At 43.4% G+C, this 19,867-nt stretch overlaps 3 protein-coding genes across 9 annotated transcripts in view; 1 reads left to right on the top strand and 2 right to left on the bottom strand.

The window, feature by feature from the left end:
• The window catches only part of LOC135526707 (proteoglycan 4-like), a 31,172-nt gene extending 29,864 nt beyond the window's left edge, over positions 1-1,308 (bottom strand). For 3 of the 5 annotated variants that reach the window (XM_064955297.1, XM_064955300.1, XM_064955301.1), the window contains exon 1: positions 771-1,308. The gene's annotated coding sequence lies outside the window, so the exon portion shown is untranslated. Of the gene's footprint in view, positions 1-766 lie in introns of all 5 variants that reach the window. The other 2 variants (XM_064955298.1, XM_064955299.1) reach the window with 2 other exon arrangements.
• Positions 1,309-2,670: 1,362 nt separating this feature from the next.
• LOC135526706 (sterol-4-alpha-carboxylate 3-dehydrogenase, decarboxylating-like) lies at positions 2,671-9,105 on the bottom strand. Of its 2 annotated transcripts, XM_064955295.1 has the most exons (8): positions 9,022-9,105; positions 8,782-8,840; positions 8,466-8,627; positions 8,145-8,291; positions 7,815-7,943; positions 6,804-6,946; positions 6,283-6,385; positions 2,671-4,036 (listed from the first exon to the last, which is right to left on the bottom strand). In XM_064955295.1, the coding sequence occupies exons 2-8, from the start codon at positions 8,800-8,802 to the stop codon at positions 3,704-3,706; spliced, it is 1,038 nt and encodes a 345-aa protein (XP_064811367.1). In that variant the 5' UTR covers positions 8,803-8,840; positions 9,022-9,105; the 3' UTR covers positions 2,671-3,703. The 2 variants fall into 2 exon arrangements, with proteins under 2 accessions (XP_064811367.1, XP_064811366.1); XM_064955294.1 differs by having other exon boundaries at positions 8,782-9,093.
• A 340-nt stretch (positions 9,106-9,445) lies between these two features.
• Positions 9,446-18,977, top strand: LOC135526705 (uncharacterized). Of its 2 annotated transcripts, none has more exons than XM_064955293.1 (5): positions 9,446-9,792; positions 10,570-10,731; positions 11,186-11,314; positions 17,107-17,249; positions 17,833-17,921. In XM_064955293.1, exons 1-5 carry the CDS (start codon positions 9,790-9,792, stop codon positions 17,837-17,839), a joined length of 444 nt encoding a protein of 147 aa, XP_064811365.1. In that variant the 5' UTR covers positions 9,446-9,789; the 3' UTR covers positions 17,840-17,921. The 2 variants fall into 2 exon arrangements, with proteins under 2 accessions (XP_064811365.1, XP_064811364.1); XM_064955292.1 differs by having other exon boundaries at positions 9,450-9,792; positions 17,107-17,244; positions 17,833-18,977.
• The last annotated feature ends 890 nt before the right edge of the window (positions 18,978-19,867 follow it).

Below are 19,867 nucleotides of genomic sequence, written 5' to 3'. Positions count from 1 at the left end.
GTTCATTTCTATCAAACCAAAAATATGACACAATTCACAGATGTCTTTCTCTTGTCCCTAATCAAACACAAACGGCTCACTCACATTTCTCCTCAGGAAACTGAAAGCAAGTGGAAATTGTAATAAAACACTGTTATGATTTTTCCTAATCAAACGACAGGCAAAGTTGACCTCTTTGCCAAATAAAATGGAGTGCTGTCAATTTCACTATGCAAATGACGCCCCAGTGGTAAATTCACATCCTGAGGCAGTGGAATGTCTTTCTGAATATCTTCTGCCAGTGAGGATCAAATAGACTGAAGGCTTAGATACTGTATTGATCATACATGATACACACCAGTCTACACACATGAAACATTTTACAAGATACACATCACCAGCACACACACGCACACACACACACACACACACAGACGCACACACACACAGACACGCACACACACTCCCACAGACACAGACGTTAAATGATAAGGTACGGTAAGGGAGCAGAAGGATGGAAAGGCTCATATGACAGGCAATTATGGCAAACAAGGCACAGAGAATAATGGTTCTGGGAGGACAAACAGACTGCGTGACAACTATCGTAGGTGTCTGTCAGGGTCTGAGGATTTAGCATAACATTAAACCGTTAGCAAAGGATATGATTGATTATATTCCTGATCTATACTGATTGAAAAAGAGAGGGTCAAGAAAGAGAGAATCCACATTCTAAGCCCTGACAAACATGGCACAAAATAGCCTAATAAGCAACAGGAGTAATAAGTACCTACTTTCACTGGATACTGTATCCACAGTCTCCCAAACTGTAGAGAATCCCACACAGGTAGAGTGAGAGCAGGTGAGGGACAGACTGTCTCCCAAACTGTAGAGAATCCCACACAGGTAGAGTGAGAGCAGGTGAGGGACAGACTGTCTCCCAAACTGTAGAGAATCCCACACAGGTAGAGTGAGAGCAGGTGAGGGACAGACTGTCTCCCAAACTGTAGAGAATCCCACACAGGTAGAGTGAGAGCAGGTGAGGGACAGACTGTCTCCCAAACTGTAGAGAATCCCACACAGGTAGAGTGAGAGCAGGTGAGGGACAGACTGTCTCCCAAACTGTAGAGAATCCCACACAGGTAGAGTGAGAGCAGGTGAGGGACACAAGTATAGGTAAAAGATTGCTAGGTCTGTGTGTGAACGGAGAGAGAGGGAGTGTGACTAGCTGTGTGGCAAGCTGACAGGTGTTTGAACAGATACGGGCGTGGACAGCCTAACTCAGACAGTCCTAGAGGCTACGCCACCACCCAGGGTGTGTGTGTGTGTGTGTAGGGGTGAGATTGGTAAGAAGTGAGTTTTGTTTACTGCTTATTCCCCTCTCTTTTAACACATACCTGAGAGTCAGGTGAGCAGGAACATACTTGGCATAGCCAGTAAGAGTGTAGAGCATGACCCAAACACACACACACACACACAGACACACACACACACACACACACACACAGGCTCCTATAAAACTGTTTCTCTCATGCTTACTGGACAGGGAGACATCAGAAAGAGATCAACACATCTGAGAACAGTGACTGTAGATATTCTCTAACAATTGGGTCGCACTTCAGAGCCTACGTGTTAAATAAACACCAGGACTGCTATTTGCTTTGTAATGTTACGAGTGCAATAAGCCTCTTTCTCTTCCAAACTAGAGGCAATTATGATGTAGCCCCATTAAAACATGCCTCATCTTGATAAGGTGTGTTTAAGTTAATAGCAGTCTCTTGTAAGACAGACCTGGGTAACGCTGTCAGTCGGCTGACCTATGAATAGTTAAACCATGGGACCATGAGGTGTAGATGTAGGCAGAACAGGGTGTTAGGTGTGTGTGTGTGTGTGACACACTTTCTCAGAACACCTCCAACATCTACCATCTGCTCCAAAGCACAGTTGTCAATAGCAACATAATAGATTAACTCTCAAAATGAACATCCACACCAGATAGTGTTTACAGTACACAACCCTGCCCTTATTTAGTCTTATTCAAATAGATTAGGGTGGAGACATGGGAGGGATGTTAATTTACACAACGTGTCTTTACTCAGTCACACAGGGTCACTGTAGTAGAGTGTGTAAGGATGAGGAAACTGCTTGGTTTTAGTGCCAATGGTTCACTTCAGCTCATAGTCAGTGTAAACTGTGAAGTCTATTGCACCTGCTTGCTCTTTCCTCAACCCCCCTCATCCCCCCACCCCCTCTCTCTCCCCTACACTCTGAGGGCTAAACCAGTTAAACAGCAGTGAGTCTCACCATGGCTCATTATACTAGAAGGAATGTCAGGCATTTCAACCTAAACCCTGCCCTTCCAATCCTCCGCCCTCACACCTGAACCCCGCCCTCCGTCTCCCACCCTCTCTCTGTCCCCCGTCCTCCCTCTCCCCTACCCCTAAACCACACTGTGATCAGCTTTAATAAGTGACACATGTGAAGATGTGTCACTGAGACGGTAAGACAGCTGGAATGTAGAAAACGTGGAGAGAGAGAAGTGGCCCGTCCCTTTCTCTGTTGTGTCAACTATTGTACTGTGACATGCATTGCAATAGAGTTTGTCTTAAAATGTACGTTGTAGTGACATTAATCCTGTGACATCGGCTTTGGAAAAACAAAAGCTGGTGGATAGATGCAAACAGACTCTTTTCTAATGAGGGTGAACACATTTTATTATATGTTGATTCCTATACAAACACATTCTGTTTGTGTTTTAATAAACTGTACAATGTTTAGATTAAGGGAATGTAAGACATAAGATTTAAATGAACAAACTGCATGACTGCTTGTGATTTAAATGAACAAACTACATGATGGCTTGTGATTTAAATGAACAAACTGCATGACTGCTTGTGATTTAAATGACCAAACTGCATGACGGCTTGTGATTTAAATGAACAAACTGCATGACGGCTTGTGATTTAAATGAACAAACTGCATGACGGCTTGTGATTTAAATGAACAAACTGCATGACGGCTTGTGATTTAAATGAACAAACTGCATGACTGCTTGTGATTTAAATGAACAAACTGCATGACGGCTTGTGATTTAAATGAACAAACTGCATGACGGCTTGTGATTTGTATAAGAGACTAGAAACAAGATGGCTGTAGAGGGAAAACTGTCACAGTACATCCAAATGAGCGCTCGTGAATAATGGCAAGAGGAAGTGCTGGAAACAATGTTAGATTGTGTATCCACATTGAGAAGAAATGTGTGCTGCTCTCTATTGGTGAAGAGAGGTACTGAAGCCAGGCACAAATGTGTTACTGACTGTCCTAGGAAAGGTGAAAGTTCACAGATTCTCATAGGTCCACAGACATGAGAGAGAGCACCCATTTCACAGGCTTATACCCCCAGTTAGTATTATGGGCCCACAAATATATCAGAGTTTGAAAAGAAAACGTTTTTGTTAGCTAAAGAACAAGACTCAAGACACTGGTGAGAGTATGAAACCTACCGACCCGTCGGGTTGAATCTTAACTTGATAACTGTACACAACTCACAGCTTCAAATGTTTTTCTCCCATTGACAGCAGTGATTAATGTGCATAGACGTCAAGTTAGGACTCAAGTGAGGTTCTGTACCACTAGCCTGGAATCGAAACTGATACAATCCATTTCACCATCGTTACACGGAACATATCAGTTTGGTTTCCAGGCTACCATATTGCAGGTACAGTCATCAGGCTCCACGTCGTAGATGAGGATAGCTCTCCACTGTGCGTCTGATTCCATCCTTTAGACCGACCACAGGCTTGTACCCCATGTCCTGCTTGGCTCTGGAGCAGCTGTAGAAGTGGTGTTTACCTGCCAGGGCCACCCTCATTGGGGTGAAGGTGGGTTTGAAGGCCACTAGGGGGCTTAGTAACAGAGACAGCAGCCACAGCAGCAGAGCCAACCCGTAGACTAGTGTGTAGGGAAGGTTGTAGCGCGGAGCAGCGTAGCCCAGACCTACTAGAATATCTGACATGAAGTCCCAGAACCGGACAGGCTCGTCATTAGTGATGTGGTACGCCTGGAGGGAGGAAGGGGGAGATGAGAAAGATCAGTCAATACGGATTGAGAACATTTTTAAATGTTGACAGAGTTGGCCTCCCGGGTGGCGCAGTGGTTAAGGGCGCTGTACTGCAGCGCCAGCTGTGCCACCAGAGACTCTGGGTTCGCGTCCAGGCTCTGTCGTAACCGGCCGCAACCGGGAGGTCCGTGGGGCAACGCACAATTGGCCTAGCACCTTCCGGGTTAGGGAGGGTTTGGCCGGTAGGGATGTCCTTGTCTCATTGCGCACCAGCGACTCCTGTGGCGGGCCGGGCGCAGTGCACGTTGTTTCCTCAGACACATTGGTGCGGCTGGCTTCCAGGTTGGATGTGCGCTGTGTTACGAAGCAGTGCGGCTTGGTTGGGTTGTGTATCGGAGGACGCATGACTTTCAACCTTTGTCTCTCCCGAGCCCGTATAGGAGTTGTAGCGATGAGACAAGATAGGAGCTACTATTGGATACCACGAAATTGGGGAGAAACAGTGTTTAAAAAATAAAATAATGTTGGCAGAGTTAGAGAGACATTTCACTGGTTAGAAACCCTATATTGTCCACCAGTTGGTGGAAGCGAAAAGAGCCTTATCACTACTGACCCTGGTTCAGTGGTCTAATGCTCTGCATCTCAGTGTTAGAGGCGTCACTACAGACACCCCTGGTTCAAATCCAGTCTCTCACAACCGGCCGTGATTGGGAGTCCCATAGGGTAATTGACATAGCCTTGTTCTGTTTAATGTTCTATACACACATACATATTACTCTAAATACCCCAATTTGTGTTGTTAAGTTCAAAAGAATAGAAGATCAAATTTCCAATGAGGGTTGGAACTTTAAAGCCAATTATCTCAGAATCATCTTTAAATCAGATAGAACATTTATAGTCCCCGACCTCTGAACATGGGAACAACGTTTGTTACAAACAATGTTCCCTCAAAAACAAAAATGTCACCACCGAGCAAATTTAAGGTCTGCTGAGAGCAAACCTGAAGGTTGTGGAATTCTGTGCAACTTCCGACAAGCGTTTACTGTGAACACAGAGGCTGTACTTGTTTTAAGTTACAATTAACAGCGGCCATGTAGGCTACTGTGGCTATTTGATCATAATGTAGACCCACCAGAGTGACCTACCATCAAAAACAATGGAGAAACTGCATCCCGTAACATTTTAAAATGGAAATAACTACTATTATTCAGCCTACAGTAGCAGCCAATGTGTGGTGTGCAATGTAGACCTACATTCCATGAGACCTTTGAAAAAAATCATGCAGGGCTTGACATTAACCTGTTTATCCACTTGTCCTTCAGACAAGGTGACTGAAAATGTTGTGTTGTTTGATGCAAGAAACCACTTCAAAATAAAAAAACATGAATCCCATAGCATTACTACAGAGAATCAGACAAATTACGCTACCCTCTGCCTATTGGCTACTTAACTTATTCAAGACCGTCTCAAAATACAACACTGCCCCTTTAAGACATAAAACAGCTCTTTACCCGACGAGCTTTACAAAGATGTCTAGAAATGCACATTTTGTGCTCTTGTAGGATGCAACTACTGCCCCATCACTGACTAGAAATTAACTAGTCAGACCCCGTTGAGAACAGGGTGTGAACTTACTAGCAAAGGATATTAACAAATGCGCACGTGGCTACACGCAACTCTCGCTTTGATCTCAAAACAAGCGCATCTACTCATGACCGCTCATACTGTAAACACAGTCCAGTTAAAAGTGAAGAGCACAGATCCATATGGCCATTTGCATATGGGCCTACGACAGTGCTGATTGGTTATGGCGCACCGGTCTGTGTCGAGTACGGCCCTGATGCGTGCCTGTCAATGCAATAGAATCCTACTCCAATGCCTACAAGAAAATCTCTTGCACAGTTAGTCTTGCATAGTATGTTGCATTGAAAGCGGCTAATATTGTGTTGATTTGATAACAATTCCCACAGTAAAGAGAAACATTGACCGTGTTAGCTAAAGGGGAAAACGCAAGAAAGGTGAGTGAAGTACAATCTCATGCTTCCCTGCAAGGACGGCTGTTTCTTCTGTGCAGCAGTCCGATTGAGAGCTGCACGCCCAGTTTATAGAGAACATTGGTTGGAACCCAACAAATATTTTGCGAGTGAGAAAGGCATCTTTCTTCAAACACATTACAGTTGACCCCATTGGTCATCATCACACAGTTGTACAGTGCAGGCAGGTCTACTGTATGAGATGGTTCCTACCTTGCCACAGATAGGAGACTCTGGCCTCAGACTCTCAGCAGACAGGATGAGTCCATGAACCACATTGTCCACGAAGGTGAAATCCACCAGGTTAGAACCATCACTACAGAGACAGAAGACATAGTTGGCAGAGAGAGAGACAACATCAACAAGGGCAGCGACATATGGGGCGGCAGGTAGCCTAGTGGTTAGAGAGGCAGGTAGCCTAGTGGTTAGAGAGGCAGGTAGCCTAGTGGTTAGAGAGGCAGGTAGCCTAGTGGTTAGAGAGGCAGGTAGCCTAGTGGTTAGAGCGTTGGGACAGTAACCGAAAGGTTGCTAGATCGAATCCCTGAGCTGACAAGGTAAAAATCTGTCATTCTTCCCCTGAACAAGGCAGTTGTCAGGCCGTCATTGTAAATAAGAATTTGTTCTTCACCGACTTGCATAGTTAAATAAATAAAAAATCCATAAAACATTAACTTTGGTCAATACCACTAGGTCTAGTGAAGAGTCCATGTTACATTCCAGTCCTGTGTACTGACCCGATGATGAACTTCATATTGCCCCTGCGTGCCGTGTCGACCAGGATGGGCACCAGCTGGGGGTCCCGGGGGCCGAAGATACCGTGAGGTCGGATGGCCACTGTCAGGAGGCCCTTCTCCTTGTCACAGGCCTTCAGAACCAGCTGAGACACCAGAGAGACAAGATGGAGATAGAAGAGAACATTATTGTTTTAATGTGGAGCCTGTTACATGTCTGGACAGCATCAATGTCTAAATGTTCTACAAGTTCTCCCCCTAGCAATGCTCTGGTACCATTAACATAACTATGTTAAGGCTATTCTACAAAAAACAACAAGCTCCCTTCTCCTGTCCTATCTCGGTCTCTGTGTGGTAGTAGTGTCCTCACCTTCTCCTGTCCTATCTCGGTCTCTGTGTGGTAGTAGTGTCCTCACCTTCTCCTGTCCTATCTCGGTCTCTGTGTGGTAGTAGTGTCCTCACCTTCTCCTGTCCTATCTCGGTCTCTGTGTGGTAGTAGTGTCCTCACCTTCTCCTGTCCTATCTCGGTCTCTGTGTGGTAGTAGTGTCCTCACCTTCTCCTGTCCTATCTCGGTCTCTGTGTGGTAGTAGTGTCCTCACCTTCTCCTGTCCTATCTCGGTCTCTGTGTGGTAGTAGTGTCCTCACCTTCTCCTGTCCTATCTCGGTCTCTGTGTGGTAGTAGTGTCCTCACCTTCTCCTGTCCTATCTCGGTCTCTGTGTGGTAGTAGTGTCCTCACCTTCTCCTGTCCTATCTCGGTCTCTGTGTGGTAGTAGTGTCCTCACCTTCTCCTGTCCTATCTCGGTCTCTGTGTGGTAGTAGTGTCCTCACCTTCTCCTGTCCTATCTCGGTCTCTGTGTGGTAGTAGTGTCCTCACCTTCTCCTGTCCTATCTCGGTCTCTGTGTGGTAGTAGTGTCCTCACCTTCTCCTGTCCTATCTCGGTCTCTGTGTGGTAGTAGTGTCCTCACCTTCTCCTGTCCTATCTCGGTCTCTGTGTGGTAGTAGTGTCCTCACCTTCTCCTGTCCTATCTTGGTCTCTGTGTAGTAGTCGATGGGCTTTTTGGCGTAGGGAAGGTCTTCTCTCCCATCCTTAATGTCTGTTCCTTCAAACACCACACTGGCACTGCTGGTCAGTACCACTTTCTATGGCAGACAGGCAGAAACACACCTAAACTTTTAGTCAGTATAGGGGACTATCTATCCACTTGATCACTAATTACAATAAATTATGGAGAATGTACAAGTATTTTAACAGAGCATTTCTTTCATTGAATTTAGTTTGTCTTTGTAACATATTGTATGACAGGCCTGTGTGTTTAATAGTAACCCTATACTGCCCCCTACCTGTACTCCAGCCTCAGTGCAGGCCTGTAGGACAGTCTGTGTCCCCTGGATGTTGACTCTGCGGAACAGAGCCTTGTCATCACTGGCTGGGGCTGGAGAGGCACAGTGGAACACCAGGGAGACGCCTTGGAGGGCTGTTAGGAGAGCCTGGGATAGGGCCACATACACAATGATGCCCAGATGCAGACACACATAGGACACAAACAGACAAACACAGGCCTAACATGTACACGAGGCACAAAGTCCATACACCATAACAAGGTCATATAGCTGGCCCCGACCAGCTCACTGCACAGACCCTTCACAGACAGAGACACTCACCTGTTTGTCACAGAGGTCCCCCTGGTGGAAGGTGACTCCTGGTAGTTCGTAGCTCTGTCTGATGTCAAACACCGACACAGTGTAGCCTTTACCCAACAGCTTCTCTACCAGGTGTCTACCCAGGAATCCTGAGCCTCCGATCACTGCACACCTCTTACTGCTCTGTAGCGGATAGAGCGAAAACATTCATTAAAGACAGACTATGATACAATGAAACGGACATGCATGAGACATAGGAGATGAACCAAAAAAATAGCCAGAACATGTGGTATGTAGCTCAGAACTTGGTATGTGCTTCAAACTACCGCGCACTCACCGGTCGTATGCGCGTGGCCATGGCAAACTGCAGGAGCGTCGTCGGTGTTGGGAAACAAACTGACAGAGAAATGTGAGTATTTGTTTAAAGTTCCCTCGTTCGAAAACAGTTTGACAAGATCATGTCACACGGACAATTGAATCATGATGAAGACTACAAGCAAACACCTTTAGGCTTATTTCAAGACAAGTTTATAATATAAAGACACTTTAATATGCTATCAAATACGTAACATTTCACCTGTTCAATCTGTTTTACAACAATATAAATCGACCCGCGCACAATTAATAAACCCTGTATCAGCTGAGCCCGAGAGGCGCTCTCGTTGGGTAGACGGGAGTTTGGGTGTAAAGGTGACAGGCTCAAACAGCCAATGCAGTGGAGCCTACGTCAAAGAACGCCACTGCTCTGACCAACCGGGACATATACACAGTGAGACCACACCCACAGTGGGTAGCTATAGACGTGTAAACGCCCCTAAACCTGATCCTGTATCCGTTGTTATATTTCCCACACATACATTGGCGCATGGAGAACAGATTCTGGATCAGAGCTCCAACCATTAATCCAGCCAATTGTCGTATAACGTTTTATACCACATGTCATCAACAACCAATAATCTTCTCGCCCGACTCGATGCACTCGATTTAGCTTGCTCGGCACGTTCATACGAATGTTTCCATTCTGAATGTGGCATTTTGTATACCCGGAGTGCAGAAGGATTATCATAGCACAGACAGAATACTGCGCTCATTGACTGGAAATCTTCATTTTATTAACTTCATTTATTATCCCAAAATTATATTAAACCTATTATAACATTGAGATATAATAACTGCATATCTGTTATTGCCGCCCCTGTAATAAACGGTCCGGTCTTCTGTCTATGATCTCATCCCCGCCTAGATGATAGGAGGAGAGAGAGGAGGGACGTAAACATATTACACAGAGCACTATTCAGTAAATCTACGGTTCTCTTGTGTCTGTCTTCGCGAGTGATCATCTGAAATGGTGAGTAGGCTAATGCTGGAGCGCAATTAACGGTTTTGCAGTTCTGTTTTGACGCTCCTTGTGCTTCTGCTACAAAATGACAAGAGGCCTCGCTACGTTGAGGCTCCCACAACCTGTATTAACCCTAACTGGCTGTGCGATAGAAATACCAGGCTTGCTTATTACTCAATCAATGGAAACACGTGCATATTATCTGAAAGGGTTAATAATGGGGTGTGAATAATCCGAATGAAAAAAGTAGTGGTGCATATTTTCCCATGTCTACGCGAGCCTTCTGTTGCCAGCTATCTGTAAATAATCAGCTATAGTGACAGTCATGTTTTATTTATTATTACTTAAATCATCGCCCTATTTATGGTATGTTTCCCCTAGGCTATCTGACTTTACATTGGGGCGGCAGGGTAGCCTAGTGGTAAGAACAAAGAAAGGTTGGAAGTTCAAATCCCCGAGCTGCCAAGGTACAAATCTGTCGTTCTGCCCCTGAACAGGCAGTTAACCCACTGTTCCTAGGCCGTCATTGAAAATAAGAATTTGTTCTTAACTGACTTGCCTAGTTAAATAAAGGTTAAAAAAATACCTTTTGCAGATACAAGATGACTTGTCTATACATATCAATTAAAATCACACCCTTCTAAGGCTTTCCATTTCTCTTTATCTCCTGGCTACATCTCAATAACTGAACCTAGCTGGACTGAAGGAGATTAGACAAGGAATCTACTTAAGACCATTGAGATACGCCCATCAAGCCTTAATGTGTTTCCTTGTTGCCATCGCTAGGCAACCAGTGTAAAGAGGCCGTCCCTGAGTCCGGTCCCTCCCCCCAGGAAGAAGTCCAACCCCAAGTCAGAGCTCACTGAGGAGCTGAAACAGGAGATCAGAGAGGCCTTTGAACTGTTCGACACCGACGCCTCCGGATACATCGATGTCAAGGAGCTAAAGGTCAGAGGTTAGGGGTTATGCACAGGGACAGTATTTGTGTAACATGATGTACTACAGTACCCATAGTACAGTGTCGGTCAACAAATATCGTCCTGGGGAGCTACAGGGTGTTTTTGTTCCAACTCAACACTAACACACCTGGTTTTAACCAACTCATCTGTTTTTATCTTTCTATCTCTCTCAATTCAATTCAAGGGCTTTATTGGCATGGGAAACATATGTTAACATTGCCAAAGCAACTGAAGTAGATAATGAACAAAAGTGAAATTAACCAAAATGAACAGTAAACATTACACATACAGAAGTTCCAAAAGAATAATGACATTTCAAATGTCATTATGTTTATATATAGTGTTGTAACGATGTGCAAATAGTTAAAGTACAAAAGGTCAAATAAATGAACATAAATATGGGTTGTATTTACAGTGGTGTTTGTTCTTCTGTCTCTCTCTAGGTTGCTATGAGGGCGCTGGGGTTTGAGCCGAAGAAAGAGGAGATTAAGAGGATGATAACGGAGGTGGATAAGGACGAAACAGGAAAGATCTCCTTCTCTGATTTCCTCACCATCATGACTCAGAAGATGGTAAGAAAAAAACAACATTGTGAATAAAAAAAAAAGTTTTTTTAATTGTCAAAAATGATTTACTGTCAAGAACAAACACTGTCAGTGTTTGCAACATTGTAAGCTGTAAAAATAAATAAAAATAGTCGCACACTCCACGTGTAAACCACAGTTTCGGCATCACTGTGCCTTCTTCAGGGTGATGTCATAAATACTTGAACCAGGTTATGTAGACAAACTGTGCAATTAGTTCAACCAATGACAACAGTGAGGGGTGTCGTCATAATTATTAGGGTGATTGGAATAAATTGAGTGAAAAAGTTTAAAAGACAATAGTTTACAGCATGTTGAATATATTAGGCTATTGTTATCATATGGCAACATAAATAGATATTGTACATAATATTAGTATCAACATGTTGTTTAATTTAATTTCACATATATGTTTGCCTTCAATTTAATATAATTTTTGTTACATGTAATCTTTTGGTTTAAGCATAATGCACAATAAGCATCATCAACAGGGGACATATTGGGTGTACGCTGATCAGCTGGGGAAATAATATGTTCATTTTTCTTTTAATAAGAATTGTTCATAAGAAGAGCCTGAGATCAAAGTCAATATTTAGACCACTAGGGATCAATGTTTTTAGACAGGATATCCTGTAGGTCTTCTGTAGTAGTATGATCTTGATGTTACCTCCTCTCCTTGGTAGAGCAACATGCTCAATGCCTGTGTATCTGTAGGGAGGAGATTGGATGGTTGGCTTCAACAAAGTGAGCTGCTACTGGATAGTCATTGTTCTTACACCTGATTGAGCTGCGGTGTTCAGCTCTGCGTTGTTTTAATTGTCTTTTCGTTTGTCCTACGTAGGCTTTTCCACATGACACATAGAAATTCACATTTGTCCTTATTCAAAACAGCTTTCCACTGTGGATGTGATATTGTGCTGGAGAGGAGGTAACCTGGAGATCTGATTCATACAGAGGGAGACCTACAGGATATACTGTCTTAAAACATTGACCCCTAGTGGTCTGAATATTGACTTTGATCTCTCGGTCCTTCTTACGAACAGAGGTGTAAAGTACTTAAGTAAAAATACTTTAAAGTACTACTTAAGTTGTTTTTGGGGGGGATATCTGTACATTACTATTTACATTTTTGACAAATTTAGCTTTTACTCCACTACATTCCTAAAGAAAATAATGTACGTTTTACTCCTTTCATTTTACTCATTACATTTTGAATGCTGAGCAGGACAGGAAAATTGTCTAATTCACGTACTTATCAAGAGAACATCCCTGGTCATCCCTACTGCTTCTGATCTGGCAGACTCACTAAACACAAATGCTTCATTTGTTAATTATGTCTGAGTGTTGAACTGTGCCCCTGGCTATCTGTCAATTTTTTTTGTTTAAACAAGAACATTTTGTCGTCTGGTTTGCTTAATATAAGAAATGTATAATGATTTATACTTTTACTTTTGATACTTAAGTACATTTCAAACCAAATACTTTTAGACTTTTATTCAAGTAGTATTTTACTGGGTGACTTTCACTTTTACTTGAGTTATTTTTCTTTTAAGGTATCTTTACTTTTACTCAAGTATGAAAATTGGGTGCTCAAGTGAACAAAGTCTTATAAATGAATATATTATTTCCCCAGCTGATCAGCGTACACCCAATATGTCCCCTGTTGATGATGCTTATTGTGCATTATGCTTAAACCAAAAGATTACATGTAACAAAAAATATATTTATTGGAAACAAATTAAACAAAAATGTATGTTGATACTAATGTACAATATCTATTTGTTGCCATATGATAATAGCCTAATATATTCAATATACAGTAAACTATTGTCTTTTAACAGATTCACTCAATGAATTCTAATCAACCTAATAATTATGACACAAACCTCACTGGTGTCATTGGTTGAACTAATTTGCACAGTTTGTCTACATAACCTGGTTCAAGTATTTATGACATCACCCTGAAGAAGGCACAGAAATTGCAAATCGTTGGTGGTTTACCCAATACATTTCTGTGGGTTTATATATAGAGTGTGACTTTTACAGCTTCCAGGTTATTCACTGTTATTCAGCACCTCGACACTAAATCATTTTCTCTGGGTGTGCGCCAGCTCATGCTTTTTATTAGTGCTTGTAACATTGCAAATTAGAAACAAAAAAATGTGACAGGAGTTGTACATCTTAGTTCCCAACTACAGTGCATTTGGAAAGTATTCAGACCCCTTGACTTTTTCCACATTTTGTTATGTTACAGCCTTATACTAAAATGGATTAAATCGATTCCCCCCCCCCCCTCAATCTACAAACAATACCCCATAATGACATCACAATACCCCATAATGACATCGCAATACCCCATAATGACATCGCAATACCCCATAATGACAAAGCAAAAACAGGTTTTTAGAATAAAATAAACTGAAATACCTTATTTGCATAATTATTCAGATCCTTTGCTATGAGACTTGAAATTGAGCTCAGGTGCATCCTGTTTCCATTGATCACCCTTGAGATGTTTCTACAACTTGATTGGAGTTCACCTGTGGTAAATTCAATTGATTAGACATTATTTGGAAAGGCACACACCTGTCAATATCAGGTCCAACAGTTGACAGTGCATGTCAGAGAAAAAAACATGAGGTAGAAGGAATTGTCCATAGAGCTCCGAGACAGGATTGTGTCGGCACAGTTCTGTGGAAGGGGACCAAACAATGTCTGCAGCATTGACAGTCCCAAAGAACACAGTGGCCTCCATCATTCTTAAATGGAAGATGTTTGGAACCCCCAAGACTCTTCCTAGAGCTGGCCGCCTGGCCAAACTGAGGAATTAGGGGAGAATGGCCTTGGTCAGGGAGGTGACCAAGAACCTGATGGTCACTCCGACACAGCTCTAGAGTTCCTCTGTGGAGATGGGAAAACCTTCCAGAAGGACAACCATCTCTGCAGCACTCCAACAATGCCTTTATGGTAGAGTGTCCAGACGGAAGCCAATCCTCAGTAAAAGGCACGTGACAGCCCGCTTGGAATTTGCCAAAAGGCACATAAAGACTCTCAGACCATGAGAAACAAGATTCTCTGGTTTGAAGAAACCAAGATTGAACTCTTTGGCCTGAATGCCAAGCGTCACGTCTGGAAGAAACCTGGCACCATCCCTACGATGAAGCATGGTGGTGGAGGCATCATGCTGTGGAGATGTTTTTCAGTGGCAAGGACTGGGAGACTAGTCAGGATCGAGGAAAAGATGAACAGAGCAAAGTACAGAGAGATCCTTGATGAAAACCCGCTCCAGAGTGCTCAGGACCTCAGACTGGGGCAAAGGTTCACCTTCCAGCAGAACAACAACCCTAAGCACACAGCCAAGACAACGCAGGAGTGGCTTCGGGATACGTCTCTGAATGTCCTTGAGTGGCCCAGCCAGAGCCCGGACTTGAACCCGATCAAACATCTCTGGAGAGACCTGAAAATAGCTGTCCAGCAATGCTCCCCATCCAACCTGACAGAGGATCTTGAGAGGATCTGCAGAGAAGAATGGGAGAAACTCCCCAAATACAGATGTAACTAGCTTGTAGCGTCATACCCAAGAAGGTTTGAGGCTGTAATTGCTGCCAAAGGTGCTTCAACAAAGTACTGAGTAAAGGGTCTGAATACTTATGTAAATGTGTTATTTCCGTTTTTTTTTTATTTTATACATTTGCAAAAATTTCTAGAAACCTGTTTTTGATGTGAGGGGAAAAAAACAATTGAATCCATTTTAGAATAAGGTTAACTTAACAAAATGTTGAAAAAGTCAAGAGGTCTGATTGCTTTCCATGTATGTATGTATGTATGTATGTATGTATGTATGTATGTATGTATGTATGTATGTATGTATGTATGTATGTATGTATGTATGTATGTATGTATGTATGTATGTATGTATGTATGTATGTATGTATGTATGTATGTATGTATGCATGTATGCATGTATGCATGCATGTATGCATGTATGCATGTATGCATGTATGCATGTATGCATGTATGCATGTATGCATGTATGCATGTATGCATGTATGCATGCATGCATGCATACAGTGCCTTGCGAAAGTATTCGGCCCCCTTGAACTTTGCGACCTTTTGCCACATTTCAGGCTTCAAACATAAAGATATAAAACTGTATTTTTTTGTGAAGAATCAACAACAAGTGGGACACAATCATGAAGTGGAACGACATTTATTGGATATTTCAAACTTTTTTAACAAATCAAAAACTGAAATTGGGCGTGCAAAATTATTCAGCCCCTTTACTTTCAGTGCAGCAAACTCTCTCCAGAAGTTCAGTGAGGATCTGTGAATGATCCAATGTTGACCTAAATGACTAATGATGATAAATACAATCCACCTGTGTGTAATCAAGTCTCCGTATAAATGCACCTGCACTGTGATAGTCTCAGAGGTCCGTTAAAAGCGCAGAGAGCATCATGAAGAACAAGGAACACACCAGGCAGGTCCGAGATACTGTTGTGAAGAAGTTTAAAGCCGGATTTGGATACAAAAAGATTTCCCAAGCTTTAAACATCCCAAGGAGCACTGTGCAAGCGATAATATTGAAATGGAAGGAGTATCAGACCACTGCAAATCTACCAAGACCTGGCCGTCCCTCTAAACTTTCAGCTCATACAAGGAGAAGACTGATCAGAGATGCAGCCAAGAGGCCCATGATCACTCTGGATGAACTGCGGAGATCTACAGCTGAGGTGGGAGACTCTGTCCATAGGACAACAATCAGTTGTATATTGCACAAATCTGGCCTTTATGGAAGAGTGGCAAGAAGAAAGCCATTTCTTAAAGATATCCATAAAAAGTGTTGTTTAAAGTTTGCCACAAGCCACCTGGGAGACACACCAAACATGTGGAAGAAGGTGCTCTGGTCAGATGAAACCAAAATTGAATTTTTTGGCAACAATGCAAAACGTTATGTTTGGCGTAAAAGCAACACAGCTCATCACCCTGACCACACCATCCCCACTGTCAAACATGGTGGTGGCAGCATCATGGTTTGGGCCTGCTTTTCTTCAGCAGGGAAGATGGTTAAAATTGATGGGAAGATGGATGGAGCCAAATACAGGACCATTCTGGAAGAAACCCTGATGGAGTCTGCAAAAGACCTGAGACTGGGACGGAGATTTGTCTTCCAACAAGACAATGATCCAAAACATAAAGCAAAATCTACAATGGAATGGTTCAAAAATAAACATATCCAGGTGTTAGAATGGCCAAGTCAAAGTCCAGACCTGAATCCAATTGAGAATCTGTGGAAAGAACTGAAAACTGCTGTTCACAAATGCTCTCCATCCAACCTCACTGAGCTCGAGCTGTTTTACAAGGAGGAATGGGAAAAAATGTCAGTCTCTCGATGTGCATAACTGATAGAGACATACCCCAAGCGACTTACAGCTGTAATCGCAGCAAAAGGTGGCACTACAAAGTATTAACTTAAGGGGGCTGAATACTTTTGCACGCCCAATTTTTCAGTTTTTGATTTGTTTAAAAAGTTTGAAATATCCAATAAATGTCGTTCCACTTCATGATTGTGTCCCACTTGTTGTTGATTCTTCACAAAAAATACAGTTTTATATCTTTTTATGTTTGAAGCCTGAAATGTGGCAAAAGGTCGCAAAGTTCAATGGGGCCTTATACTTTCGCAAGGCACTGTGTATATATATATGAGTGTTGTATTATGGGGTATTTTATTGATAGTGTGTCACAATGCATTATTGTGTTGTAACTGTCTACCAACCCAGGCTGAGAAGGATTCTAAGGAGGAGATCCTGAAAGCGTTCCGTCTGTTTGATGATGATGAGACGGGGAAGATCTCCTTCAGGAACCTGAAGAGGGTCGCTAAGGAACTGGGAGAAAGCCTGACTGACGAGGAACTGCAGGTGAGGTATACATCTGGACAGCACTGTATACACACACACACACACGGACAGCACCTTTTCCCCAAACCTGGAGAGTACTGTACACACAGCGTGAACATACAGGATGATTTAGGTTAGGATACAAGATTGCTTTAAAAAAATAAATAATAATAATATAAAGAGAAATATACTGGTCTACTGCTAAGGCTTCTGTTTAATTGTTTACTGTGAATCTGCTGTCTCCTGTTTTCTCTCCTCCCTTTCTGTCTCCTGTTTTCTCTCCTCCCTTTCTGTCTCCTGTTTTCTCTCCTCCCTTTCTGTCTCCTGTTTCCTCTCCTACCTTCCCCTGTTTCCTCTCCTCCCTTTGTCCCATTTCCTCTCCTCCCTTTGTCCCGTTTCCTCTCCTCCCTTTCTGTCCCGTTTCCCCTCCTCCCTTTCTGTCTCCCGTTTCCTCTCCTCTCTTTCCGTCCCGTTTTCCCTCCTCCCTTTCATCCCATTTCCCTCTCCTCCCTTTCCGTCCCCTGCTTCCTCTCCTCCCTATCCCGTTTCCTCTCCTACCTTTCCATCTCTCTCCCCCTCATACCTACCTACCTATCTCCACTTTTCCAGGAGATGATCGAGGAGGCAGACAGGGATGGAGACGGAGAGGTGAACCAGGGAGAGTTCCTCCGCATCATGAAGAAGACCAGCCTGTACTGAGACTAGACCCGGGTGTTGTGGGGTGGAGGGTGATGTTGGGGACATACACGGGCAGAGGAGACTATGGTTTGGTTTTACATGTTATGTACTAGTCAAGTCATTACTCAGTTATCCAGGCCTGTCCTAGTTTAATTAGACAACTTCCTTTTCTTGTCTCCTTGCTGTCACGACCTTTCATCAGTTAGATGTTCTTTATAGCTCTTCTCTTTCTTTTAGTTAGAATGCTGGTAAAGTCCCAAAACAGTGCTTTCATCTATCAATACCCTGTTTCACATTTCATATGTGTCATCGTGAAGGTTAATGGGACAAGGGAAGGAAGCTCTTTAGGACTCCTAATGGTCTATCCCTAGACATTCCCTCCAACACTCACCTCCTCTACCCCTAGTCACCCCTTCCCCTCCATCACTCACCTCCTCTACCCCTAGTCAGCCCTTCCCCTCCATCACTCACCTCCTCTACCCCTAGTCACCCCTTCCCCTCCAACACTCACCTCCTCTACCCCTAGTCACCCCTTCCCCTCCAACACTCACCTCCTCTACCCCTAGTCACCCCTTCCCCTCCAACACTCACCTCCTCTACCCCTAGTCAGCCCTTCCCCTCCATCACTCACCTCCTCTACCCCTAGTCACCCCTTCCCCTCCAACACTCACCTCCTCTACCCCTAGTCACCCCTTCCCCTCCAACACTCACCTCCTCTACCCCTAGTCACCCCTTCCCCTCCAACACCCCACCCCCTCTACCCCTAGTCACCCTCTCCCTCCAACACCCCCCCCTCTACCCCTAGTCACCCTCTCCCCTCCAACACCCCCCTCCTATACCCCTAGTCACCCCTCCCCTCCAACACCCCCTCCTCTACCCCTTGGCACCCCCCCCCTCCAACATCAACCTTATAACTCTAATGTAAAGTGAATGTTGTGACTGTATTTTTCTTCTTCGTATTGTTGTATTTTTGTCTCTTTGAATTATCTACAGTATGATCTTCTGTATTGAATGTTTTGTACGTATAAACTGCATGTGCAGATATATATTGATATTTAAGATATTCATTAATGAAATACCTTGTAAGCAGTTTTTTTTTCACAGTGTATTCGTAAGACAAGTTCATGGTGCGGTATCAACATGTTCTGACCATATGCATCAATGTACTGTGTCACCATGTTGGAGAAGTCTCTAGAAAGAAAGATTTCCCTGACCAAGATGGCTGTCCTATAATCATGTTGCCAGTGTCCATTCCAGTGTAACACATGTCCATATTTAATCTCTAGTCTAATGTTAGTACATTATTACTAAGAGTAGACTCATTCTAAGATGAATTCAGGGCCCGTATTGACAAAGCATCTCATCCCAAAGTAAGAGTGCTGGTCTAGGATCAGGCCCTCACTGACCATATAATCTTATTCATTATCATCTAAAAAGGGACAACTGATCCTAGATCAGCACTTGTCCTCTGAGATGCTTTTAAGGAAGGCCCTGGACATGGTTAGACCTATGGGTAACAGATGCTGAAAATGTTTCTATATTCCCCCAACGCCAGTCCTTTATGTGCAATCAGACACACATTGCCAGCCAGGACGAGTCCCAGATGGCATCCTATTCCCTATATAGTGCACATCTTTTGGCCAGAGCCCTATGGGTCCTGGTCCAAAGTAGTGCACTATATAGGGTGTCATTTGGGACTCTTCACCAGACTCCACTCCTGCAGAGAGACAGCAGAGCTGTGAATATGATCATGTAATATTTGATAACAGCAACAAACTACTGGCTCAGTGGTATTTGTGATGTGCTTTAGGGACAGGGGACTGCAGTGAGTGTTCACTTGCTGTGAGAGAAAGAGAGGGATATGAGTCGGTTGCGCCCAGCATATGACAAGATATCATCTCATTGGAAACCTAAGGAACTTGACTGAAACCTGAAATGAGACTGATAAAAGATTGCAGAATTGGCA

The sequence above is a fragment of the Oncorhynchus masou genome, chromosome 32 (assembly GCF_036934945.1).
Source record: "Oncorhynchus masou masou isolate Uvic2021 chromosome 32, UVic_Omas_1.1, whole genome shotgun sequence".
NCBI classification, from domain to species: Eukaryota; Metazoa; Chordata; class Actinopteri; order Salmoniformes; family Salmonidae; genus Oncorhynchus; species Oncorhynchus masou.
This window is presented reverse-complemented; position numbering and strand designations above follow the sequence as displayed.